The 25,650-nt window shown below is 57.2% G+C and overlaps 4 protein-coding genes across 12 annotated transcripts in view; 1 reads left to right on the top strand and 3 right to left on the bottom strand.

Annotated features, from left to right (window-relative positions):
* RNF123 (ring finger protein 123) overlaps positions 1-19,185 on the top strand; it is a 34,319-nt gene extending 15,134 nt beyond the window's left edge. For 4 of the 6 annotated variants that reach the window (XM_064496533.1, XM_031470326.1, XM_031470327.2 and 1 more), the window contains exons 16-39: positions 518-635; positions 837-936; positions 1,151-1,212; positions 1,394-1,465; positions 1,690-1,810; positions 2,437-2,538; positions 3,740-3,846; positions 4,255-4,453; positions 4,811-4,956; positions 5,233-5,316; positions 6,057-6,164; positions 10,545-10,722; positions 11,586-11,660; positions 11,810-11,897; positions 11,996-12,083; positions 12,184-12,268; positions 13,612-13,751; positions 13,859-14,047; positions 14,137-14,212; positions 14,445-14,529; positions 18,163-18,305; positions 18,455-18,549; positions 18,675-18,760; positions 18,844-19,185. In XM_064496533.1, coding sequence (XP_064352603.1) covers positions 518-635; positions 837-936; positions 1,151-1,212; positions 1,394-1,465; positions 1,690-1,810; positions 2,437-2,538; positions 3,740-3,846; positions 4,255-4,453; positions 4,811-4,956; positions 5,233-5,316; positions 6,057-6,164; positions 10,545-10,722; positions 11,586-11,660; positions 11,810-11,897; positions 11,996-12,083; positions 12,184-12,268; positions 13,612-13,751; positions 13,859-14,047; positions 14,137-14,212; positions 14,445-14,529; positions 18,163-18,305; positions 18,455-18,549; positions 18,675-18,760; positions 18,844-18,964 — 2,668 coding nt within the window. In that variant the 3' untranslated portion in view covers positions 18,965-19,185. Of the gene's footprint in view, positions 1-517; positions 636-836; positions 937-1,150; positions 1,213-1,393; positions 1,466-1,689; positions 1,811-2,436; positions 2,539-3,739; positions 3,855-4,254; positions 4,454-4,810; positions 4,957-5,232; positions 5,317-6,056; positions 6,165-10,544; positions 10,723-11,585; positions 11,661-11,809; positions 11,898-11,995; positions 12,084-12,183; positions 12,269-13,611; positions 13,752-13,858; positions 14,048-14,136; positions 14,213-14,444; positions 14,530-18,162; positions 18,306-18,454; positions 18,550-18,674 lie in introns of all 6 variants that reach the window. The other 2 variants (XM_031470329.2, XM_064496534.1) reach the window with 2 other exon arrangements.
* Positions 14,884-18,164, bottom strand: AMIGO3 (adhesion molecule with Ig like domain 3). Its single transcript, XM_010978368.3, has one exon. It carries the CDS (start codon positions 17,393-17,395, stop codon positions 15,869-15,871), a length of 1,527 nt encoding a protein of 508 aa, XP_010976670.1. The 5' UTR covers positions 17,396-18,164; the 3' UTR covers positions 14,884-15,868.
* Positions 19,155-21,646, bottom strand: GMPPB (GDP-mannose pyrophosphorylase B). 3 transcript variants are annotated; one of them, XM_064496537.1, is made up of 9 exons: positions 21,496-21,646; positions 21,252-21,385; positions 21,047-21,127; positions 20,908-20,956; positions 20,629-20,771; positions 20,259-20,417; positions 20,097-20,175; positions 19,895-20,022; positions 19,155-19,811 (listed from the first exon to the last, which is right to left on the bottom strand). In XM_064496537.1, the coding sequence occupies exons 2-9, from the start codon at positions 21,378-21,380 to the stop codon at positions 19,407-19,409; spliced, it is 1,173 nt and encodes a 390-aa protein (XP_064352607.1). In that variant the 5' UTR covers positions 21,381-21,385; positions 21,496-21,646; the 3' UTR covers positions 19,155-19,406. The 3 variants fall into 3 exon arrangements, with proteins under 3 accessions (XP_064352607.1, XP_064352608.1, XP_064352609.1); XM_064496538.1 differs by having other exon boundaries at positions 21,505-21,644; XM_064496539.1 differs by having other exon boundaries at positions 19,155-19,538; positions 19,629-19,811; positions 21,252-21,634.
* A 318-nt stretch (positions 21,647-21,964) lies between these two features.
* Positions 21,965-25,650, bottom strand: part of IP6K1 (inositol hexakisphosphate kinase 1) — a 62,218-nt gene continuing 58,532 nt past the window's right edge. For both annotated transcript variants that reach the window (XM_031470335.2, XM_064496536.1), the window contains one exon: positions 21,965-25,360. In XM_031470335.2, the coding sequence (XP_031326195.1) occupies positions 24,827-25,360 (534 nt within the window). In that variant the 3' untranslated portion in view covers positions 21,965-24,826. The remainder of the gene's footprint in view (positions 25,361-25,650) is intronic.

The raw sequence follows: 25,650 nt of genomic DNA, 5'->3' as shown, positions 1-25,650 counted from the left end.
GGTGCTGCCAGGACCTACCCTCTTCAGCCAAAGCGCTGCACTTTTATCTGATTCCACGGTGAGGGCTCCTACGAGATCTTTAAGGAGTCAGCTCCTGTTTCCCAAAACTGTGGAGAACTGCAGGAGTAGGAGGGAGAGCAGAGCTTCAGGCCCCTGGCTGGAAAGCCTGTGCTAGCTGCTGTCTTTTCTCTTGGGGTCCTCAGCCTCCAAAAGGCAGAAACCAATGGAGAGGCTGCTGGGCCCTCTCTCCAGCCTGTACCACAGTCATCTGTTCCTGTGACAAGCTTTTCTTGTGTCCCTGCTGGGAATTGGGCTTGGGGGTTTGACGGCCACAGCTCTTTCTCCAGGTTCACCGTCAGGGATACGGGCACAGAGCAGCAGTGGCACCCCGGGGAGTGGGAGAGCCATGGTGGGCACACCCGGAGGTGGGCAGGTTTTGGGAGGGCTTCCCAGGGAAGACTCACGAGGGGGCGTGGGGCATCTGTAGTGAGCATAGCTCTTCCTTGACGACCACCAGCTTCGACGTGCTCCGGTCCGTTGTCTTCTTTTATATCAAGAGCCCCCTGCGTGTGGAGGAGGCTGGCCTGCAGGAGCTCATCCCCACCACCTGGTGGCCCCACCGCTCCAGCAGGGAGGTGGGCAGACCTGAGTGGGGTGGGCCGCGGTCACAGTGAGGGCCAGCCCAGGGTATCTGAGCTGCCTGGCACTCAGCCCGTGAGGCCCCTTCCTGCTCTGGGGGAGGGAGTAGGGGTCTTTTGTCTGACGTAGACCTGGGTAAGCCCTGGCTGAGTCTTGCCGGCTTCCATCCCCCTACCCCTGCCCCTGCCCCTGCCCAGGGCAGAGAGAGTAAGGAGGTGAAGGATGAGACAGCGGAGGAGCGGCTCCGGCGGCGCGCTTATGAACGGGGCTGCCAAAGGCTCAAGAAGCGCATTGAAGGTCAGCCGCCTGCCTCGGGCACTGGGTAGGGGGTGGAGGATTTGTGTGCACACGTACTTGGGGGCACCTGTAGTCCCTGTGCTTAGGTTGGGCTCAGGGAACCCTGGTGGTAGAGCCCTGGTCTAAACCTGCTACCCCTTCCCATCCCTGGGAGCCTGAAGGCCAGGCCCTGCCTAAGGTGGCTGTACTGTTCCCTACCCTACTCAACCCTCAGTGGTGGAAGAACTACAGGTCCAGATCCTAAAGCTACTGTTGAACAATAAAGATGAAAATGGGGTGAGTGACTGACTCCCAGACCCCTGCCTGGGTCCCTGGTGGGAAGGAGTGCCAGGCTGTTCCTGGAGACCCAGCAGGCCGGGCTAGCTTGGCTGCCTGGGGCAGGGCAGGACACTGAGCTAGTCCAGTCTGGGGTCAGTATCCTCAGCTCATCCCAGCCTCCTTTTTCCTTCCGCTGAAGGGTGAAGCTTCTAGGTACATTTTCCTGACCAAGTTCCGAAAGTTTCTGCAAGAGAATGCCAATGGCCGGGGGGTAGGTATCCACCAGGCCAGCCCACCGCGGCCCCCTGGCTGTGTCACAGCATTTGCACCTGGGCTTCTGGCCCCTCTCCGCCTGCTTCATCCCTGCCTAGTCCTATTCCTCCCCTGTCCCGCTGCCCTCCACACTCAGCCCAGGGTCCTGGGGCAGGGCCTTGGACGAGGAGTGGGCTGGCCTCTGGGCTGCACTAATGAGTGTCTTCCACCCTATACCTGCAGAACATGCCCATGCTCTGCCCACCCGAGTACATGGTCTGCTTTTTGCATCGCTTGATCTCAGCCCTGCGCCACTACTGGGATGAATACAAGGCTTCGAACCCCCGTGCGTCCTTCAGTGAGGGTGAGTGCGGCCGGGCCTTGAGTCAGAGGCTGAGTGGAGGCAGGCACAGGGCAGTCCCTGGTGTTGCTGTGGAGTGCTGGCTGAGGGCGGGGTTGGCGGAAGCTGCCCCGGCCTCCTGCCTTATTGAGTCCTCCCCACCGGGTCGCAGGAGCCCTGTACCCTGTACTCTACGACTGCTGAGCCCGTGTTTGCTCTGATGGTCCCTGCAGGTTCCTGTCCTGTACTGGCCCATTTTCTTAGTCCTTGCCTGCCCAGCCCTCAGCAGTCCCTTGTCAGGGATGCCTTAGGTGGGCTCTGAGGTGCTGGGGGTCCTGTGTTTGTGTGGGAGAGAGTCCTCAAGGGTCAGTGGGAGCCTGGGTTGGGGGGGTCTCCCATGGGGCTGGATCAGGGCCCTCTCTGGCTCTCCCCTGAGTGACCTGCAGCCAAGAATGCCCCCTTCCTCCTAAGCTATACAGTTGCTGGCACTGAGGTGAAATGGTAGAGGGTGGGGGTGGTAGGGGAAGCTTAGTCAGGCAGGAGGCCAAGGCCTGGGTACCCTCTGTACTGAGCCAGAGTAGAGGGGGGGCCTCTCGGAGGGTCTTCCTATTGGGCTCTGACTGCTGGCTGGGCCTCCCAACTCATTGCAGAGGCCTACATCCCTCCCCAAGTCTTCTATAATGGCAAGGTAGACTACTTCGACCTACAGCGTCTTGGAGGCCTCCTCTCGCATCTTCGGAAGACCCTCAAAGGTACGTGCAGGCCCGTGGGCAGTGAGCCGGGCAGGGTGGGGAGGCCCTGAGCCATCTCCGCTGTGAGCGCTGAGTTTCGCTGTGTCCACCAGAGGGCGCCCGAGTCTCACCCTGCTCCACAGGAGACTGATGGGCCACTCTGCCTCAGGTCTTGGGTCCATCCATTCCTTCCCTTGTGCATCCGCCCCAGAGGACATCTAGGAGCCCTGTAATGAAATAGGGGGCAGCTGTGCGGGTGGAGGAGGGAACCATGGGATCTTGGGGAGGGGTGCGGTGGGGTTGTGTGCATTTGCTGCCTGAGCTCAAGTGGCCGCGGTGCAGAGGGCTGAGAGCACGGTGTGAGCAATGGCAGCAGTGCCAGAAATGGCCCAGCCTGGCCTGGAGACAGAAGCAGCTGCTGTGCTGGAGAGGAAGTGAGAGGCAAGGGGTCTCAAGGGCAGAGTCTGAGGGCCTTGGGAGCTGCAAAGAGAGTGTAGGCTCCTTCCAGGGCAGGGGTAGCTTTGGAAGGTCTTAAGGGTAAAGGAGTGAGGTCAGGGGTCTGTGTGGGAGGAAGCTCCCTCTGGCTGCTGCGGTGTGGAGGGTGGAGTGCAAGGGCCGAGCACGGGGACAGGCCGGTTGTCCGGGTAGCAGGAAGTGGGGAGGGCACGGGTGAAGGGGAGGGAGGCTGTGGGGATGGGGCACCATCAGGGAGAGGAGCTGCAGGAGATGACAAGTTTGATGTGCTTGAGGTTCCAGTGACGCAGCCAGGACCACAGCCTGGGCTGGAGGCAGAGATGGTGGGTTTGGCTGTCAGCGTAAAGGTGGGATGAAGCCTGGAGTGAGGCAAGGAGAGGCCTGGGCAGCTCTGGACCTCCTTCTGTGTTGGGGGCAGGACAAGGAAGGCAACAGTGGAACAGTCAGAGAAGTAGAGGGGCGCTGGAGAGTGTGAGGATATGGAAATAAAGACAGAGGGAATGATGGGGTGTGATGGGGAATGCCTCCTGCCTCACTCAGCAGGACTTACCCTGCAAGACGCAGGGCCTTGAGATGGAAGATGAAGGATGGGTTGGAGTAGAGGGGTGGAGGCCCAGGCACAGTTGTAAATGGGACCCTGCAGAGCCTCCTACCCAGCCAGCCAGTGCCCTCTCGCTGTCCTGAGCAGTTCCACCTGTGACCCCTCACCCCTCCACTGGCCTGAGAGCCCTTCTGCCATTCCTCCCAGATGACCTTGCCACCAAGGCCAACATCCTGATCGACCCACTGGAGCTCCAGGCGGCCACCATGGATGACCTGGACGAGGATGAGGAGCCAGCCCCGGCTGCGGCCCAGGTGCCGCGGTAGGGGCGGGCAGGGGGCTTCGTGTTGGGCTGTCCCACTATCAAGGGCAGGGGTGTCACACGGGGCCATCTCCCCTTCCGTGCAGGCTAGGAGCTTCTCACCAGGCTGGTTCCCCTGCTGTAGGTGGAGGCATGAATTGCTGGGGATGCAGTGGGGAACGCCTCCTGCCACAGAGTCCCTGGGAGACACAGGGCCTTGGGATGCTAAGTGAAAGCTGGGTTGGAGTAGGTGGAGGGTGAGGCGCAGGTTCAGTGGTAAATGGGGCCCTGCGAGGCCTCCTGCCCAGCCAGCCGGTGCTCTCTCACTGTCCCATTCCCCAGCTCCATGAATCCAGGGAGCCCTAAGGGGCCCCAGGTCCCGGGGAGCTGAGTGGCGTCTGGCCTCCTCTCTCCACCACAGCGCCCCATGCAGGCCCTGGCCATAGGGGGCTCGCTGCCCCTGCCTCGGCCCGGCTGGCTCAGTTCTCCAACCCTGGGCCGAGCCAACCGCTTCCTCAGCACAGCAGCTGTGAGCCTGATGACTCCCCGACGGCCTCTGAGCACCTCGGAGAAAGTGAAGGTCCGCACGCTGAGCGCAGAGCAGAGGACCCGTGAGGACAGTAGGTGCCAGGCAGGGCCAGGCATGGCACTGAAGGATGCTTCTGCCCTGTGTAGCTCCCCACCCTGAACAAACCCAGAATCCACCCCCTTCCCTCCTGGTCCTGTGGCCTGGCAGTGTCTCAAGGTCGTGGGAAGTGTACTCTGAAGGCAGGAAATCGATGCTCTAGAAATAGGTCCTGGCATGCAGCACCTTCCCTGCCCCTCCCTCCACATTTTTCCTGCAGGTCCCTCCTTGGGCTCAGGCTGGGGGAGAGGGCTTCCTTCTCCTGCTTTGAGGCCCATCCCAGCTCCATAGGCTTAGGGAACTGGAGTGACCCTGCCCCTGCCTCTGACCCTGCCCTTCTCCTGCTCCCTAGTCGAGGGCAGCCACTGGAATGAGGGCCTGCTGCTGGGGCGGCCCCCTGAGGAGCCTGAGCAGCCTCTCACCGAGAACTCCCTGCTGGAAGTCCTGGACGGTGCTGTCATGATGTATAACCTCAGCGTTCACCAGCAGCTGGGCAAGGTCTCACACCACTGGTCCCTGCGCGTGTCATGGTTCTGCGTGTTTGTGTGATGCACACGTGCACACGTGTCGGGTGCCTGTATGACTGCACACAAGCATATGCCACAGCATGACTGGTTTCTGCCAGTGCCATTTGGGCCTGACCTGGTTGACTTTTGTGGGAGGGGGCTGTCCTGGGCCTTAGGTTGAGGGTTTGGTGGGGCAGGGGTCCAGGCTGGAGAAACCTGCATGAGCTGTCCAAGGGTCACCCTAGACATGTGGTATCTGGTGCTTTAGATGGTGGGTGTGTCCGATGATGTCAATGAGTACGCGGTGGCTCTGAGGGACACGGAGGACAAGCTCCGCCGGTGCCCCAAGGGGGTAAGGTAGATGGGCAAGTGGGTCTTTGTCGGGGGGGATGTTGAAGAGGGCAGCTTGCTGGCTTGTGGTCCCCAGGGCAGTCTGTGAGGGAAATCTGCTGCCCTGCCCCTGCCTCAAGGGTTTCCTAGCCACTCTCCTCGTCCGCACCCACAACCTGGCCAGACCATGTCAGTGAGAGTGGGGTTGGCACCAGGGCTGGGCACGACCTAAGCCCCATTAGCCAGCCTTGGTCTGTGCTAAGTGTCCCCACCCCAGGCTACTAAGTGCTGACGCACAGTCACTCTCCTCATCAATTATGGATTCGACCCTGAGTGCTTCCTCAGCCACTTGCGGAGTCAGCAGGAAGCAGGGCCTGCCTCCCCAACTCCCCTGGAGCCCCTTGGCTGTAGCTCTTCTACCTGGCAGGCAGAGCCAAATGTGCCCATTCTGGGCTTCCCTAGCAGCCCCTGGCCCCTACCTGTCCACAGAGCCCTGGGCTTGGCCGGAGCCGCAGTTCTAGCAGGGCAGCCCTGGAGTGTCCCACTCAGTGGCTCGGCTCACGCCCCCCAGCCGCATCTCACTTCCACGTTCTAAGAGGCACCCGTGCCCTGTCTTGCTCAGGCTCACCTGCAGGTCAGAGGCCGAGGAGGTTTTGAAGAGTGGAGCCGGGCCTGCCCCGGGTACCAGTGGGGCCCCTGCAAGGCTGCCTTGGGTCTGGGCATGGGGCCATGTCCTGATTGTCCTCCCTTCTTTGGTGGCAGAGGAAAGACATCCTGGCGGAGCTGACCAAGAGCCAGAAAGTCTTCTCAGAAAAGCTGGATCACCTGAGTCGCCGTCTTGCCTGGGTCCACGCCACCGTCTACTCCCAGGTGAGCAGGTGTGGCCTTGACCAGCAGCAGCTGCCCTCCCCGAGCCCACGGACTAGTCAGATTGTGCGGGTTGTGCGGCCCCTCGATGTTCCCTGCCCTCTCAGGCCTCTGGCACGTGCACGCCTCTCCTTGCCTCTCCCATTGCCACATCCCCTGAACTTTTCATGTCCCATAAACTTAAGCAGATGCCATTTTTAAACCCCAGTTCCCCATGTGGTTCCCTACGAGGAACAGTCTGTCTTCCTGCCTCCCCTCCTGCGCTGCTCCTCCTCTCCCAGTGCATCAGGGGTTCTGTGGCCTCTCCCTAGCCTCACCGTCACTCTCTGCATCTGCTTTTCTCTGGCTCATCTCCCACTCCTGAGGCCACTGGCCTGTCCCTCCTCACTCATTCACTCACTTGTTCATTTAATAACGTGCCCAGAGCCCGGACGATGCCAGGTGCCATCTTGACACTAGGGATGCTCAATAGCAAATCAGAAAGCGGAGTCTGCTCTCCCAGGGCAGTCAGCCTTGAGTGGCAGACGGATAGGTGGTTTGGTCCCTCTATGACCACATTTTGACCCCCCAGGCCCTAACCCACCAGACTTGTTTCATGTCCCCACCTGCCTCAACTAGTGAGCACCCTGGGACGTCCCAGGTGCCCTCATCAGGGCATCTGTCCACCTTCTTGGGCATGCCCCTCCCCCATAACTGGGTGATCAAGGCCTTTGGTCTCATCTCTCCCTCGCCACCTCTACTTGCTCTTTCCCCTGGTGGCATCTGCCCAACACAGACCTCCTCCACCTTTGACCCCTCTGTTCCCTCTTGCCGCAGACCACCTTGCTCCAGCCTCACCAAGATGGTCACTGTCAGGGAACTTCCTCTCCTCCCCACCGCCGGGACTTCCTGCCTGTCCACCTCCCAAGGCAGTCTTGCTGCCTCCTCCCACACCGTCTTCTTAGGAACCTCATCCTCCCATCTCTAGATCTTCTTCCTTTTAAATTGTGGTAAAATGTACATAACATAAAATTTACCACTTTAACCATTTTTTCAAACTGTGGAATACAATATGTAATTTACTGTCTTAATTGTTTCAAATGTACAGTTCAGTAGTGTTAAGTATATTCACATGGCCATGCAACCTTCATCTCCCAGGACTGAAACTTCTCCCCACTACCTCCCCATCCCCCCGCCGCCCACCTCAGTCCCTGAAGAGAACCACCATTCTGCTTTCTGTCTCTATGAATCTAACTACTCTAGGTACCTCATCTATAAGTGGAATCTTTTTCACTGGCTTATTTCACCTAGCATAATGTTCTCATGATTCACCTGCATTGTAGCCCGTGTCAGGATTTCATTCCTTTTTAAGGCTACTATTCCATTGTATGTATGGACCCTGTTTTGTTCGTCCATCTGTGGATACTTGGGTTGCTTCCACCTTTGAGCTATTGTGAATAATGCTGCTATGAACATGGGTGTGCAAATACCTATTCAACATCTTGTTTTCAATTATTTTGGGTTTATATCCAGAAGCAGAATTGCTGGATCATATGGTAATTCTATTTTTAGTTTTTTGAGGAACTGCCACATTATTTTCCATAGGACTGCACCATTCCCTACAGTAGGGCACACGGTTCTAATTTCTTCCCATCCTTGCCAACACCTGGTACTATAATTTTTATTTTTTATAATAGTCATCCTAATTTGTGTGAAGTGGTGTCTCATTGTGGTTTCAATCTGCATTTCCCTAATGATTAGTGATACTGAGGATGTTTTTATGTGCTTATTGGCCATTTGTATATCTTTCTTTAGAGAAAAATGTATTCAAGTCCATTTGCTGTTTTATTATTGGGTTGTTTTTTATTTATATATTCTGGATATTAACCCCTTATCAGATTATGATTTACAAATATTTTTCTCCCATTTTTGGGGTCACCTTTTCACCCTGTTGATTATGTCACTTGATGCACTTTTAAAATTTTGATGCATATTTTTAAATTTTGATGAAGTCCATTTATCTGTTTTCTTTCCTTGCCTTGTTTTTGTTGTTGTATCCAAGAAATCAAGGTCCTGAAGCTTTTCTCTTGTGTTTTCTTCTAAGAGTTCTATAGTTTTTAAGTTTGTCTTTGATCTATTTCAAGTTAATTTTTGTATGTGATGTGAGGTATGGTACAATGCCATTCTTTTGCTTGTGGCTATCCAGTTTTCCTAGCACCCTTTATTGAATAGACTGTCCTTTCTCCATTGAACGACCTTGGCACCATTGTCAAAAATCATCTGACCATGTGTGTGAGGGTTGTTTGGGGGGCCTGTCTACTCCATTGGTCTATATGTCTGTGTTTATGCCAGTACCACACTGTTTTGATTTATTGTAGCTTTGCAATAAGTTTTGAAATCAGGAAGTATAAGATCTGCAATTTGGTCCTATTTCAAGATTGTTTTGTCTGTTTGGAGTCCCTTGAGATATAAATTGGATATGAATTTTAGAATAGAATTTTTCTCTTTTTGCCAAAAAAAAAGCCATTGGGATTTTCATAGCAATTGCATTAAAACTGCAAATTACTTTGGATAGTATTAACATCTAACAATATTAAGTCTTCTAGTCCGTGAACACAAGATGTCTTTCCACTTGTTTGTGCCTTTTTGCATTTCTTTGAACAACATTTTGTAATTTTCAGTGTACAAGTGTTTCGCCTCCTTGGTTAAATTCACATCTGTTTAATTCTTTTTGATACTAATGTAAATAGAATCATTTTCTCAATTTCTTTTTTGGATTGTTCATTGCTTGTATGTAGAAACAGTTGATTTGCTGGTTTTGTATCCTGCAAATTTTCTGAATTCCTTTATTCTAACAGTTTTTTGGTGGCGTCTTTAGGGTCTTCTACATGATCATGTCATCTGCAAACAGATAATTTTACTCCCTCCCTCCCTTTTATTACTTTTTCTTGCCTAATTCTGGTTAGAACTTCCAATACCAAGTTGAATAGAAGTGGTGAAAGCAGACGTTCTTGTCTTGTTCTTGCTCTGAGGGGAAAGTCTTTCACCGTTGAGTATGTTGATTGTGCACTTTTGGTAGTAACAGCCTTAATTACCCTGAACTGCCTTTGTTTCTTCTGCATCCTCAGTGCTATCAGTGCATGCCTCCCGTTCATTCGTTTCTCCCATTAGTGAAAGAAAAGCCCACGACGCCTTTCCCTGATGTCACATCTGCTTAACAGCTGCCACTCTCTCCTTCCTTCTGTGTGTTTTAGCTTCCTTATCTTCCCTTCACTCTTGGCCCAGCTCAGGATCCTCTGCTCTGAAATAATCTTACGAGGTCTCTATCGCACTCACCCCTCTCCCTTTGCAGACACGTCTCCTCTCCCATTTCAGTGGTCCCTTGGCTGCATCAGTGCCATTGTCATCCCCAGACTTGGTCTTCTCTGGCGCCGGCTCCCCGCAGGCCTTCTGGCTCACTTCCTATGTGTACTCCCAGGCCCACCCTCTGACTTCTTGATTACATCTCCATGGGTTCTCAGGTTTGAGAGCACAGCAGAGAGCTGGTGGAAGGTCCCAATGCTCCGGCTCCACTCCAAGAGATGTGGGTGTTGTGAGTCTGGGCTGGGGCCTAGGGTTGGTTGGTTCTGGTTGGTGACCCCTTCTGGGCCCTTCTGTGGGATCCCAGTAGACTGTCTGGAACCTATATTGTGAGGAACAGGGCCCTTGGCAGATTTTGTCTGCTTTCTGTGGCCTCTGGTCCACTAGCAGTCACGCTGCCTTTGGCCCTCCCACGACCTTCTCTGAGCTCCAGACCAAGTTTCTACCTGCCTCCTCAACACTACCTCTTTGGGGACATCACTAGGTACCTCGTGCTCCACACATCCTAAGCCACATGCTCTCTGCCCTGCACCAGGCCTGCTTCCCCTCTGGTACTTGTGACCTGCATGTAGGGCCCATCACTCCCCAGAAATGTGGGCCCATTCCCTTGTCCCCACAGCCCACTGGTGCATCCCCGTTCCTGACCATCCAGTCCCCTTGCTGTCTTGGGCCTGGATGAGGCTGTTGCTTCCTCACTCCTTGTCCCCACCTGCCCCTGCAGCCCCTTCTGCTCTGGGCAGTGTTCTGACACAGACTTCTGATCACATGACACTCTCTCACTTAAAACCTTCTGTACCTTAAAAAAAATGCAAATCAGAGTTCTGGTCTGGGTTGTAGTGCTACCCTCTCCAGACTGGGTGGCCCTTCTTGCCTGCCCAGACCAGTATTTGATCGTCCCTGCCTGAGCCACTGCTCCCACTTCTGGAAATCCAGTTCTCAGTTCTCATGTCGTAGTCCTGGGAGGCCCTTCCTAATTCCCAGACGGGACCGTGCCCCGTGCCCCTTCCTGTGAACAGCCCAGCAGCGTGCATGTGTCTCCCGCAGGAGAAGATGCAGGACATCTACTGGCTGCTGCGCGTCTGCCTGCGGACCATCGAGCATGGCGACCGCACGGGTTCTCTCTTTGCCTTCATGCCTGAGTTCTACCTGAGCGTGGCCATCAACAGCTACAGCGCCCTCAAGAATTACTTTGGCCCCGTGCACAGCGTGGAGGAGCTCCCAGGTGATGGGGCCACGCAGGCTGGGAGGGGGCAGAAAAGGGGGTCTTTGGAGTGAGCCCTTACAGCCTTGCTGAGCCTTCATGGTCCAGCAGCACACATCCCTGTGAGAAGGAGGTGAGGCAAGTCCTACTCTGCCCTGCCCAGCATCAAGTAAGAATTTGCAGAAGTCCCAATGGGTGGAGAGCCCTGCTCTAGGACCAGCAGCCACAACCAACAGCTCCTCCCTGGTGTTGGGAGGGAAACAGACAAAATGGAGTACAGGGTGTGGGGTCAACCCGCCCTGCCCTGGCTTTCACTTCCTTCTTGGTGCTGCTGGGGCCCAGGAGCCAGCTGGCCTCTCATCCTGCCGCCCTGGCACTGGCCATGGGGTGTGGCATCCCAGGCAGATCACAGCAAGGGGTGGGCAGCCCTGCTGGTGGCCACGTAGGAGTCTGGGCTTCTTGCAGACCACTGATTCCAGGCTGGGCTTGGCAGTTGATGTCGGGATCAGGCTGGGAGCTGTCAGGCCCCCTGCCCTGCCCTAGGCCTAGATGCAGGCTTTGTTCTCAAGAGGTAGAGCTCTGGGTGCCCCAGGGGCTTTGACTGCTCAAGATATGTGTGCTGAGGTGGGTTTGAGCCCGGGCAGAACTCTTACCAGAACCTGTCTTCCCACTGGGACCCGCCCAACCCCTGTAGTGAGTCTGTGGCTTAGCATCTCGCCAGCTGTTAGTGAATGCCCTGCCTGAGGTCCTCAGATGCTGGCTTAGGCTCATACTGGCCCTTGGAGCCAGCTCTGGACCTGCTACCCAAGCCAACCCACCAAGGGATGTGCCTGCCCCTGGAATCTATACTCCTAGTCAGCTGCTCCTACTACCCAACTCTGCAGGCTACGAAGAGACCCTGACCCGCCTGGCTGCCATCCTTGCCAAACACTTTGCCGACACACGCATCGTGGGTACTGGTGAGGTGCCCTACAGAGGGCTCGGGGGATGGGGACGGGGTGGCACCTCTGGCTGGCTATTTTCTGTGTAGAATGCCAGCCAGGTAGGAGTGATGCATGGGGACCAGGGCTCATGCCTGGTCCTGCTGAGGCATGGCCTGTTCCGGCAGACATCCGTGATTCACTGATGCAGGCCCTGGCCAGCTATGTGTGCTACCCAAACTCCCTGCAGGCTGTGGAGCGGATCCCTGAGGAGCAGTGAGTTGGGGCCCAGGGGCAGGAGGGGGCATGCACTCTGGCCTGCACAGCACCATGCCCAGCCTTACCACGTGCCCGACCACCCCTTGCCCTTGCAGGCGCATCGCCATGGTGAGGAGCCTCCTGGCTCCCTATGAGCAGCGGCCCTGGGCCCAGACCAACTGGATCCTGGTGCGGCTCTGGAGGGTAAGCCTGGCTGGAGGCGGGGTGGCTGTAACTGGCTGGTGGGGATGAGGGAGGGGTGCCCTGCCCTGCCCCACTGACCTCCCACTGACCCCACCCCTAGGGCTGTGGGTTCGGGTACCGCTATACTCGGTTGCCACACCTGCTGAAAACCAAACCTGAGGATGCCAATTTACCCAGCCTCCAGAGTGAGTATCCAGTTTTACAGGCTGGGGGCCCTTGCCCACTGCTCTAAGTTTCTCTCAGACTTTTCCCACTTCCTCCAGCCCTAGTCCTGGACTGATGTTGGGTCCAAACTCCCTGTCTGTCCCATGTGGTTTCTGTTTCCCTGCTTCTTCTCAGTGCAAGGACACTCAAGTTCCCTTACTCTCCAGTTCCACATGTGCCCTTTGATCCTGAACACTCTGCATGGGTCACAGTGAAAAGGGGCAGCATCTTCCCAGGCTGCTGGCAGCTTATGCAAAGTGAGGACACTGTCCTTTGCCCTCTGAGCCAGCTCCCTGATCTCTAGCCTTGTCCCAACACCATGTTCTGCCCCTTCATTTCTATCTGCTGGTGCCAGGCCCTGGATACCTGAGTCAAGGCAGAGGCATAAGCTAGGGGTTGGCCAGGGCCCCACAGGGTGTCCATGGAGCTTCCTGGAGGAAGGAGCCTTTGGTTGGGAGCAAAGGCTGCATTCTGTCCTGTGCCTGTGGCGCTGCAAAGCCCTGTGAGCCTGAGGACCCTCACTAGGCCCAGCCCCGAGTCTCAGGCTGTCCTGCTTGCAGAGTCTGCCTGCCACCTGCTGTACTCACCCTACAATGGTTCTCCTTGGCCCACATGGATGGTTCTGCCCTTGTGGGCAGTGTTTTGGACCAAAGGGGTCCCTAGAACCTGAGTGCCTTGTGCAAAGTCACAAAGCAAGTCCTTGCTGGTTGTCAGGATCCTGCCTCCAGGGTGGGCCTATGCTGCACATGGAGAGCAGCAGTGGGGCCAGATTCACATCCTGCTGCTGCAGGAACTATTGATTAGCGCGGGGGAGGTATACCCAGCCTGGGTGCAGCTGAGGGCTCTGGTTACTGCCGCCTGTCAGCTCAGACTTGGCACCCACCACTTTGGCCATGTGCCAAGGCCAGGCCAAGGGCAGCAGAGGACAGTGGAGGATGGCACGGCTCCGATTAGGCTCTTGGGAGAAATGGCCTTGATAGGAGTGGAGGAGTCTAGGTTACTCTGTCTAAGTCTAGCCCTCTCCTGAAGGGCATGTTACTGAGAACTTGCTGGGGATCGGGTTGGGGCTAGGAGGCTGTTCTAGAACTGGGTCGGGGTAGTGCTGGGAACAACTGCAGCCTGCGGTTTGCTCAGCAGAGGGAGGGGACAGATTTAGCCCTAACCCCCAGGTGGTACTGCACCCTGTCCCCCTGCCATCATGACCTGAGCATTCCCAGGGAGCCTCTTTGCCCTTACACCAAAAGCCCAGTGAGTGAGGGCACAGGCAGAAAAGCAGGGGCCACTGACTGGAGTCCCTGATGCTCCTCTTCCCCGCGTCTCCCAGAGCCCTGCCCCTCCACCCTGCTACAGCAGCACATGGCAGACCTGCTGCGGGAGGGTCCCGACGTGGCACCCAGCTTCCTCAACAGTGTCCTCAACCAGCTCAACTGGGCCTTCTCTGAGTTCATCGGCATGATCCAGGAGGTGGGTCATGGGGCGACCTCATGGGTGAGGGAACTGCAGAGGATGAGGCATGACCTGTGGTATGGCCAGGCCACTGACTGCTGCCCATCTCTCTGTTGGCGGCTCAGATCCAGCAGGCTGCTGAACGCCTGGAGCGCAACTTTGTGGACAGCCGGCAGCTCAAGGTATGTGCCACCTGCTTTGACCTCTCAGTTAGCCTGCTGCGGGTCTTAGAGATGACCATCACGCTGGTGCCTGAGATATTCCTCGACTGGGCCCGGCCCACCTCTGAGATGCTACTGCGGCGTCTTGCACAGGTATGTCCATCTGGGCAAGGAGGGTTGGCACCCTGGGGACACCCCAATTGTAAGCCCACCTATCCACCAATGGTTTCCTGCCCTCACAGCTGCTGAATCAGGTGCTGAACCGGGTGACAGCTGAGAGGAACCTATTTGATCGTGTAGTCACCCTGCGGCTGCCTGGTGAGGACCTAGATGCCCGGCACCCAGCACACCACAGGCCTTGGTTTCTCCGCCAGGAGCAGTGCTGCCTGATTCTACAGTCTGTACAGGGACAGTCAGGCTTGGCACCCCCAGCCTAGCTCACCCTTCTGTGGGGAAGACAGTGGGAGGCATGGATGACGTCAGCCAGGCAGGGGTGGAGCCCCTACAGCAGGAGCGCATGCGTAGCTCATCCCCTTCCTTCCCTTCTTAGGCCTAGAGAGCGTGGACCACTACCCTATTCTGGTGGCAGTGACAGGCATCCTGGTGCGGCTTCTGGTGCACGGCCCAGCCTCAGGGTGAGTGTTGGGGACTGGGGGCCCCTGTGGGAGCTGGGCTTGTCTGATGGGGAGGGGGCTGGGCAGTGCCTCTCCACAGCTCAGTTTCCTTGTCTCTCACAGGGACCTTAGTATCAGGTCTGAGGGTGGAGGAAAGGCAGTGCAACAGCAGCAGCAGCTCTAAGTAGAAGCCAGGACTTCAGCAGAGCAGGGTGCTCTGGTCATGGTCAGAGCTGCTGGCTGTGGCTATGCCTCAGGCAGGGGCAGGGGAACCAAGGCTCTGTGGTAGGGGCGGGGTGCCATCCTGCGATGTCTAGGACGGCACTGCTGGGATTAGGAGCACACACACCGTTAACCTGCGTCTGAAGGCTCCAGCAACGAGCATATACTACCTTTATTAAGAAACTCCACAGTAACTGGATCCAGGACACTTGTAGGGGCCCCCCACTCAGGAGGGGTTCCCAGACCCCCCCTTCCCTGCCTCCCTGCAGTGGGAGTGGTGAGATGCATATGAAGCCAGGGCACTGCTTCAGCCATTAGGCCGAGACCAGTGCCAGCCCTTAAGAGGATTCTACTCTCGAGGGACAGCGAGTTCCGGCTCGGCCCTCCCATCTTGGCTGTGCTCAGCAGGCTTTTTACTGCTGAAAAGCTAGGGGCACAGGCCCTGGTGCCCCTTACTGCTGTCCTGTGAGCCCATGGGAGAGGCTCTGCCCTCAGAGTGGCCTGTGGATGCCCCTGAGGGTCTCTTGAGGAGCCTTGCCTGTTTCATGCCTGCCCACCAGACTCTGGATGGACTTGTGATGCTTAAAGTAGGTTGGATGTTGGTGCATGGGGAGTTGTATTTCACCAGAAGGAGGGCTTATAATTCCTCCTTCCACTCTGAGGGTGGGGGCTACGTCTTCCTTTGAGGTCCTCCTCCTTGTTCCCCATGGGCCATTCCCTTCCCATCCGCTTGGAAAGGGGAAAGCGGTTATGCTTCAGTCCTTTACCGCCACTCCTTGAGGGCTGCCTTAGCCCCTGAGAGTGGACCTGGGGCTCTAATGCAAGGGTTCCTCCAGATGGGCCTCAGTTCCAATCTTCATGGGACATTTGGCCAGGAGGTCCCAAGGAATGTGGGCACAAGCAGGCCCTGGTATGGCCTGGGGCCTTTAGGTCCTGTGCTGGGGTGGAGCAGGAGAGAGGCGGGGGAACCCAACCCCTGTACCAGTGAGTGGGGTCACTGTGGTTGATGTTGAGGCCCACATCGGGGCTGGAGGACCAAGCCCAGTGCTTCTACCAGCATCTGGCAGTTTTCTAGGCAGCAGCAAGGAACAGGGCAAGCAGCGGGCAGGCGGTGGCCTGGATGGGGGCCCTTGGCAGCCTAGGTCATCACCAGACCCTCGGAGCCTGTGGAGCTAGCAGACTCAGAGCCAGCCTGGAGTCGCAGGCCCACAGGATTGTAGAGGTCGAAATCCTCAGCTACTGCCAGCTGCACACGACCATTGAGGCCCCTCCTGCCAGGCTCCAGAAAGACCACATGCTTGTGGACACTGGCCTTGCGGCTGGATGCGTTGGGTGGCGTGGTGCTGAGCACTGAGGACTGTGCGCTTAGCTCCTGGAGTGGGCTGGGTGTTCGGGGCCAGCGGCGGCAGTGGCAGGTGTGATGGTAGCAGCGGCGGCAGCCAGGGCAGGGCGGTGCGAATAGGTAGAGCAGCACGAGCACCAGGCCTACGGCACAGCCCAGCAGTGTGGTGAAGCCTGTGTTGAAAGCCTCAGGCTCAGGGTGTGGGAAGTGCACGCTCACGTTGTACTCGTGTGTCTGGTTGTGATGCAGGCGGGGCCCGGTGGCCAGGCACACGAAGACACCCTGGTGCCTTGTCTGCACGTTGCCAATGGCCAAGGTGCCATCAGCCAGCACTGCAATGCTGCCGTCGCGAGATCCTGGTGCCACGAGCAGCTCATGCTGCGGCGAGACCCAGGCAATGCGCATGGCTGGGGCACTGGTGTTACAGTGTAGCCTCAGGGACCGTCCCACCTGCACATGCAGCTGCTCTTCAGGCTGCTCTAGACCCAGAGCCATGGCAGCTGAGCAGTTCTCAAAGACACGGCTGTGCTCAAAGAAGCGCACGCGGGATGTGGGCACTTTGAAGGCCAGGCACGTGTACTCGCGTGTGAAGTCACTCACAGCATTTAGTCCCCGCTGGTGCCAGCGCTGAAGCAGGTGGTAGAGGTGGCAGTCACAGGGTAATGGGTTGTTGTGCAAGTAAAGGCCGTTCTTGAGAAAGGCTGGCAATGCAGCCAGGTCAGGTATGGAGATGCGTCCCAGGCGGTTGGAGGAGAGATCCAGAGTAAGTAGGTGGGTGGCACCCAGACCGTGCAGATGGTGGAAAGAGAAGGATGCGAGTTGGTTGCAGCCCAGATAGAGACGACTGAGCGCACGCAGGCCGTGGAAGGCATGCTCGTCCAAGTGTGCCAGGTGGTTATTGAACAGCAGCAGCATCTCCAGTGCCCCTAGCCCATCGAGGTCGTGGCGGCCAAGAGCCCGCAGGGCATTAGATGATAAATCAAGCAGCCGGAGGCCGCTGGCATTGTTGAAGACTCCACGACCGAGCACGTTCAGCTCATTGTGATTTAAACGCAGGGCACGCAGCCGGGAGAGGGGCGCCAACCAGCCAGGGCGCAGGTGCTGGAGCGCATTGTGGCTTAGGTCGAGGTCTGCAGCCGTGACTGGTAATGCAACCGGCACATCCTGCAGCCCCAGGCCGGTGCAGCTCAGCAGGTCGGCAGTGCAGACACATTTGTAGGGGCAATTATGGGGCCCAGGGGGCAAGAAGCCCTCGGAGTCCGGGGTGCCTAACCCGATGCGCAGCATGCACAGCAGTGTGCCCTGCAGCACTAGCCGGGCCATGGCTGCCACTACCAGGGGTGGGACAAGGCAGCTCCGCTTAGGACGCAGATCTGAGACTCACCCACTTCTCTGGCTCGACGTGCTGGGCGCTAAATGACTGATGGCTGGAGAGGCAGGGTGCGGGCTCCGCCCCACGAGGCCGGCTGCTCCCGCTCCCTGGTTCCAGGTTTGTAGTTGCGAGCTAAGGCCACGCTCTGCTCAGTATTTCCTCCTCCGCTTTTCCCAGCTCTCTCCGAGCGCTCTCCTGAAGGCTCAGCTTCTAAATACTTTCTGGGAGGCGATTGCTCAGGAGGCGGGGCCTCAGGCTCCCATTGGCTCTCACTGAGGGGGCGGGGCAGCCACGCCCCCTGGCGATCACTGACCCCGCGTGGCCGCCAGAGGGGGCACGAGTCTGTCCCCCAACGCCTCAGCCTGCACTTGGCCTGCAGCTTTCCAGAGCACTCATCTCCCAGAAGAGAAGGGGAAACCTGGGAAGCATAGTTTTAAGCTGCTAATGTGTTTTCTTTGAGGAGTTATATATTAGGGGGGTAGGTGGAGTATCACAATTTACCCTGAGCCTCCTTAAAACTGGTACCTTGGCTATGTGGGTCTTATGGGGATTTTGGACTTAGTTGAGGGGGACTGCTGAGAAGTCTAGGGATGGGGTGAAGTGAAGGGGTCAATAATGCAAGTGGGTTGGATTGTCACACCACCCCACCTCTTCAATAGACATTGATTTCAAGACAGGCGCAGCCTTCTGACTACCCTTGGCACCCTCTCCCACTTAGGAGAGAGCGATCCACATCAGTGCTCCTGGCTGATCCCTGCTTCCAGCTCCGCTCTATATGCTATCTCCTGGGGCAGCCAGAGCCTCCGGCCCCTGGCACTGCCCTGCCTGCCCCTGACCGGAAGCGCTTCTCCCTACAGAGCTGTGAGTGGGCTGGGGGTGGGTCAGGGGAGAGAGGGATTTGGGTCTGGGCCAGGTCGGCAGTCTTAAGAACAAATTCCCAAGCTGGGAGTATTCAAGAGGCACTGGGTTCTCAGGCCACATTTGGCCTGATACCTCCTACCACTCCCCAGACACAGATTACATTAGTGTGGAGGAGCTGGCCCTAGTGGAACAGATGCTGGCACACCTGACCTCTGCATCTGCCCAGGCAGCAGCTGCCTCCCTGGTGAGTGAAGCCACAGCATGTGGGTCCACACCACCCAAATACTTATCAGCACAATTGTGTGCACAGTATATGTCGATTTGTCTGGACATCCAACTCCAGCCCACCCTGTACTCTGCTCCCTGCAGCCCACCAGTGAGGAAGATCTCTGCCCCATCTGCTATGCTCACCCCATTTCTGCTGTGTTCCAGCCTTGTGGCCACAAGTCTTGCAAGTAAGTGGGCCCCACAGGCACAGGAGGTTGGGCAGGGAACAGCAGGGACACACAGGCCGCCCACATGCCATCCCCTGTTGTAGAGCCTGCATCAACCAGCACCTGATGAACAACAAGGATTGCTTTTTCTGCAAAGCCACCATCGTGTCCGTAGAGGACTGGGAGAAAGCAGCCAACACAAGTGCTACTTCCTCGGCTGCCTAGGCCTGCCTGGCCCTCACAGCAGGAGTCCCCACCCTTGAACCCAAACCCAGGCTGGGCCCTATTTATGAGCTCCCCTTGCCCTGTCCTCCACCCACCAGCCCCACATCCAACCTCCTTGCCTGTGTGTAACTTCGTTGGCGGGAGCCCAGCCATGCCCTAATTGTGCCTGAGCTCGACTTTCAGTCAGGGCCACAGTGAGCATTAAATTATTATTACATACAGTCCTGCCTTGGCCCTCCTTGAGGGAGTGGGCTTTGTGGGGTGTGCCCAACAAGGATCCTGCCAGAGTATGTCCACTGCAGGAGGCAGGTGTACAACAGTTTCATCCTCATCCAGTCCTCCCCAGCCAAATGGCAATGAGTCCAGGGCCTTCTGATGGGTCGAGCCAGTGCTCCCCTTGCCAGGAGGGAAATGGGAGCTCAGCTAGCCCCAAGGCATCCCTTCACATGATGATGCGAGGCTCCGGCACTGACTCGCCAATAGACTTGTGGGGCAGCACACTGGCCCCGTTGAGGTAGAGCTCGTCGTTAACTATGACGTCCTCGCCCAGCACGGTCACGTTCTCCATACGCACCTCGGGGGGGGGGGGGAGGGGGCAGGCCTTGTCAGTGAGGCAGGGGCATTCCCTGCCACTCTCCCCACCTGGCCCAGCCCAGAGGCTTACCCACTGGCCCACACGGCAGCGCCAGCCTACGATGCAGGACTCTAGCCAGGAGTGGGAACGGATGTGGGCATCTCGCAGCACTGTGCACCGCCGGATACACACGCCATCCTCCACCACCACACCAGGACCCAGGCTCACGTTGGGGCCGATGCTGCAGTTCTTGCCAATGCGGGCACTGGGGTCCTGAGAACAGTGGGGAAAACAAAAGTGGGCCATTTGTTCCCCAAGACTGAAGGGGTTGATGATGGGCTGGGCATGGGCCTCACCACCAGCACGTTGCCCACTATGCCAGGGCCTGAGCACAGTTGCTCAGGCTGCTTCTGTCGCAGTGACTGTAGGAAGAGGCACATGCCAGTGAGGAAATCCTTGGGCTGCCCAATGTCCATCCAGAAGCCTGTAGGGAGAGAATGCATCAGGGGGCTCAGGCCAGCCACAGACCACCCCCACCCTGTGGCCTCCCTGCCTCACCCTGCAACTCCATGGCATAGAGCTGCCCCTCCTTGGCCATGACGGGGAAGATCTCCTTCTCAATGGACGTAGGCTGCAGCTGTGGGAGTGGGCAGCTCATGAGCAAGGTCGTGGCAGTGGTGGCCTGCCCTGCCCAAGCCCACTCAGCTGGCTTCTACACACCTGGATGCGGCGCAGCACTGCAGGGCTCAGGATGTACATTCCTGCATTGATCTTGTTGGACACAAACACCTGCGGCTTCTCCACGAACCGGTGAATTCGGCCTGTGTCAGCCTCACACACCACCACACCGTACTTAGAGGGTTCTTCCACTTTGGTCACCTGAGTGCGGGGGGACCTCAAGCCTAGCCCAGTGTTCCTGAGTCTTGATATACATGCTGTCTTAAATCTCAGGGGCTGTGCCCCAAGAGCTTACAGGCACATATACTGCTCATCTCTGCAGCCACAACATCAGGGGAGCAGTTCAGGGCTAGGAGTGAGAGGCTGGGCATGGAGGGCAGGAATATCGGAGAGGAAAGACTCGCTCCCTTACCACAATAGAGCCCTCCTGGCCATGGTGCCGGTGGAACTGCATCATGGCTTGGAAGGGAAAGTCGCAGATCACGTCACTGTTGAGGACGAAGAAAGGGTCTGCAGTCTCAGAGAGCAGGTCACGGGCCAGTGCCAGGGGCCCAGCTGGGGGAGGGGGGCGGGTCACCATCATTTTGGGATCTGAGGTCCTGAATCAGGCTTGGCAGGCCTCATCCAGGTTGAGTCTTGCCCCTTCCCTGACTCTTAAGCCCTCCCCAAGGGACCTTCCTATCCTACTGACCTGTTCCCAAAGGCTCCTCTTCATGGGACATGGAGATTCGGATTCCTAGCTGGAAGGGAGAAGGCCCCAGTCAGGTTTCCTCCCACCAAGGTGGGAAGCTGAGTGGGGACCAAGGGAGAGAACCTAAAGTGTGACTCACCCTTTGCTCCTGAGCCTTCATTTCTTTCTCCAGCACCTGAGACATATAACTCACAGCCAAAATCACGTGGTCCACGCCTGCCTGTGGGACAGAAAAGCGCCGGCCACAAGGCAGGCTCAGCCGAAGGCACAGGCATCCCGGACCCCTAGTCTCTGGCCGTCCCTCATCCCCCAGGTCCTACCAAGGCCCCAGCCCCGGGCCTTACCGCGGCCAGCGCCTCCACTTGGTGCAGTAAGATGGGCTTATTGCAGAAATCCACCAGCGGCTTCGGGATGCTTAGCGTCAGCGGCCGCAGGCGCGTCCCATAGCCGCCCACCAAGATCAGTGCCTTCATTGCGCCTGCAGGCGGCCGGAGAGTAAGTCCCGGGCTCCGAGGTGTCCGCGGCCCGCCTGGCTGACCCCTGCCGCACACTCCCGCCGCCGTGCCCAGCCCTGTGCCCTTCACCCACCAAACTGACCGACTCGGGTTCTACCCTGTTCGCTCACTCCGCGCTGACGACGGAGCTGGAGCCAGGGCCACCGCGAACCAGGACGCGCGACGCCAGACGGAGAGTGGCGGGCCCGGAACTAGGGCCTGACCCGTGCGGGCAGTGACGTGAGCCAGGGCGGGCCAATCAGCCGCCGCGTACGTGGCACGGCCGTCGGCGTCGGAACGCCGGGGCGCGGCGCTCAGGCAGACGCAGCCAATGAGAACTGAGCGCGCCGGGCTGCCATGGGGACCGAGACCCGGACCCGCGGGTCAGCCGGCCATTGGCGGATCCAAAGGCGGAGCTGGCGCCAAGGGCGAGGCTTCCTTTCCCTCCCTTGCCAGGGTCGGCTGTGCCCCAGCCGCTTCCGGCCCCGCCCCGCCAGGAGAAAGGCTCGGACTACGCCTGTCTTCTGGAGGCCACGGGGTTTTCTCAAAAACAGGGACATGCCTCAGTTTCTAGCGGCTTTATTTTGACAGACACGACCTCAGACACAAGCGGGGCGGGCAGCGCTAGGTGTACAGAAAGGGACGGGCTCGGCCCAGGGCTGGAGCACCCCCTCCCCCGCACGCAAGGTCCCGAGAAAAGGCAACCTGCCCAGAAGCGGAGCCATGTGTCATATCAGGGCGCAGGGCTCGGGCGGTGTGGACAAGCTTAGGCAGCTTCCAGAAGAGTGGAGCAGAGAGGTCCTCGAGGCGAGGCCTTACAGTTCCCCAAGAAGCAAAGGAACCAGGCTCTTCCCAGGGTTCTCCCAATTAAAACATTTTTTAAACCGGCACAAACAAAAACAAATTGAACAGCTTTAAAGTTCAAAGCAATCTGCATCTAGGGGTGGTGCACATGGCCAGATGTGAGTGAGTGAGCAAGCAGCTCCTGCCTGAAATAGCCCAGGCCTTTGGCCCCCTTAGGGGGAATCCCCACGCCCACTGCACAGGCCCGATGTGAGGGAGGGGTGGGGTCCCTGGCAAGTTGCTACACTGGTCCCCTTCCTCTTTAAGCACCGCCCATCCCTCCCCGCTAGGGGGCTGGTTCGACTTGGCCCAGGGAAGCACTATATAGAGAGGGGCCACTTGAGCGCCCCAACCCGTGATCCCATCTTGCACTTTGGTCCCAAGTTGGGGCTGGGAAGGCAGGGCCCAGCAGAAACAGGGCTCCCTGGCATGAAGCAGGGAGCAATAGCGTGTGCAGACACATGCCCACCACCCACCAGGTAACAGTTCTGGGTCTCCTAAGTGTTCAAAAGTGCAGAAAAGAGGGGCCCTGCCCTGAGGGAGAAGCAGCAAATCCCAGCCCTGCTTTTTTTGGTGCCAGGAAAACAGTGACTATAAGTGCGTACAGCCTCTTTCTCTATGAAGAATGGAATGGGGCAGCATTGCTCCCAAAACACAGGAACTCGGGAGGCACGCCCCAAGGCTGGACAGGTTACATCAAGGGGGTCCCGAGTGGCCCCAGACCCTTTGTCTTACCCTCTGCCCTACCAGGAAATGACTATCCACATTAATGAAGAGCTACTGCCCCTATGGCTGCAGCCACAGAGCATCACAGGAGAGAAGATGGTCATTACAGACCACAAACAAACAAGTTGTCCCTCCTAGCCCCAAGGAATGGGAACCTGCCCACCACTGGCACCAGGGTGAGAGGGCCAAGAGAGATGGGATCCCATCAAGGAGCCCTAATTACGATGTGGGGCTGCAACTCTAAGGACCAGGAAGTTAGTCTTCTCACAGACACAGGCTAGCAGGCTTACCTTTAATGCCCAAACAGGGACATGCCAAAAGTGACAATGACAGTGGCCCTAGGCTCGGTAGTGAGGGCACTAACCTCGACAAAGGATGAGTGCAGTGTCACATCCTGGTCACATATGTTAGAGGTGACAGGTCTCTATTCCATTAAGGGCTGGCAGCAAAAACTCCTAAAACCATGGGAAAGGCAGGGGTCACCCCTTGGGCCTTCACTGTGCCACTGTCAGTGCTGAGTGTTGAGGAGGCCACACTCCAGGCTCACAGAGAGGGTGCTAGGCCAACAGGGAAACACCTCCTCCAGTTTATCTTGCTACCAGTTCTTTGTAAAAAGGTAGCACCTGCTGAAGAAGGGCAGAGGGGCAAAAGCTAACCTCAGAAATGGTAAAGAGAATATTCCTCTCAGGAATGAAGGAAATCAGTATTTACTAACGAACAAAGCTACACTCCAGGGGAAAGACCCCAAGAGACAGGAGCTGGCAGATGGACAAACAGACTGATGGACCCCAGTACTGATAAGACAAAACTCTCAATAGCAGAACCTGGGTACCTGCACCCAAGGCCCAGACAATATCCCTATAAGCCAACAAGCTTAAAGTTCTCCCTCACAAGCCTGGAGCTCCTCCTGGAGCTTGGCCTGGAGAGAGGTGAGACCCTGAGCAGACCACAGCCTTTGAGCCCTGGGAGGAGCAGCCCAACCCACAGCTGCCCAAATAGAGGAAGATGACTCCTACCCACAGCACAAGAATTGGAAATACTGTCTGGGCAAGAGCCACCAGAGGCGCCACCAGAGGCGATGAGGCCTGCTGGACACTCAGCAAACAGAGCAAGGCCCCCTCCAGTAGGGCATGAGTGGGTAGCCAGCCTCCATAGGCAAGGGATATTGGTGAGAAAGGCAGGCTAGGGTGTGCAGGCAGGAGGAGGAGCAGGTTGAAGTGCCAAAGAGTGCCTGGGGACCCCAGGGCCTTCCCTCTGTCATAAGCTGGCTTCAGCACAGCTTCATGAATCTAGACTCAAGCCAAAATCAGAACCAAGAAGGATGGGTCCAGCTGTGTCCACTTGGCCCTATGGTGCCCTGGGGACATCTGTTGTAAGAGCTGGCTGATACCCACAAGTTACAAAGTCCCCCAAGAGATGGGCACCCAATCCCTCTACATCTGAGGAATAAGGGATGAGTGAGCATGGATGGGCCCTGCACCAACACAAGGCTTCACATCACAACCAGCAGGACTCTGCAGCCACAGACCCCAAAGACCTAGGCAAGAGAAACCAATGTCCAAGGGTAATCTATCCCTGTTGGCAAGCCCACCAGGGGCCCCTCTTCCTTCCTAAGTCAGCCTGGACACAGCAGTCAGAGCCGTAGAACTAAGAAGCCTGGCTGAAGGGATGTGTTCTGCCCTCCTTCACTTTATATATATGGATTCCAGGCTACAGCTAAAAACATTTCTTTTAGTTTACACCAAAGAGAAATATAACCCTTTAAAAGCAAGTCTGTGTGTCCTCACGGCGAGTTCAGAGCAATGGTCCCTGCCTGCGGGTGGAGAGGAAGGGGTTCTGGGGACCCAGAGCTGGGCCTACTGGTTCTCGTCCCGCATCTGTTCCATGATGCTGATGAGGTTCTCCAGGCCAAACACATAGCCTCGGTCAGGCCCATCATGCACAGTAGGGTCATCCCGGAAGCCCTTGAACGTGCTGTGTGCAAAGTCGATCATGCGGACATCCACCTTGGGTGGAGAGGAGGGGCCCGCCTCGGGGCTGGTGCTGCTGGGGCTGGTGCTAGGGCCACAGGGTGAAGCCACCTCAGGGAGCCCTGTGTCCAGGTGCTTGAGACGCATTTCAGACCGGCGGTCCAGGTGGGACTCAGCCCGGCACTCCTTGCCATCATAGATGACAAGCAGGGAACTGGAGTAGAAGCGGTAGGAGGCCTGCCGCTCCAGCACAGCTTTCAGGCCCCTCAGTTTGCTCAGGATGGGCTCAAAAAGGTCACGCCGCAGGTCCAGGCCGTTGTGCAGGTACTGATAGAGGGCGTTGCGGAAGCCTTCAATGGACAACCCACGGCCATAGTACTTGTTCCTGCAGAGGTAATGCCCTGTGTCCAGCTGGTACACCTGAAACCCCAGGAGACAGACGGGTGAGTACCAGGGAGGACTGATGACTTCACAGTGCCCTGGGCAAGCACTGTCTGGAAAGTACTTCCCACAAATCTGAGCTTTTCTGCTCAACTGGAGTGGTCAGGACAAACTGACCCTAAGTTTTCCTGTGGTAAAGCCAGGAGAGTGCAGAGACCCAACCTACAGATTTTCTGCCATCACCTTTGGAGGCCTCCTCCAAGCTGCCCTGGGAGACCAGCTGGACTCGAACTAGGAACATCTTGACAGACAAGAGTCTTACTTGCCCC

Source organism: Camelus dromedarius, chromosome 17 (assembly GCF_036321535.1).
Source record: "Camelus dromedarius isolate mCamDro1 chromosome 17, mCamDro1.pat, whole genome shotgun sequence".
Lineage (NCBI taxonomy): Eukaryota > Metazoa > Chordata > Mammalia > Artiodactyla > Camelidae > Camelus > Camelus dromedarius.
This window is presented reverse-complemented; position numbering and strand designations above follow the sequence as displayed.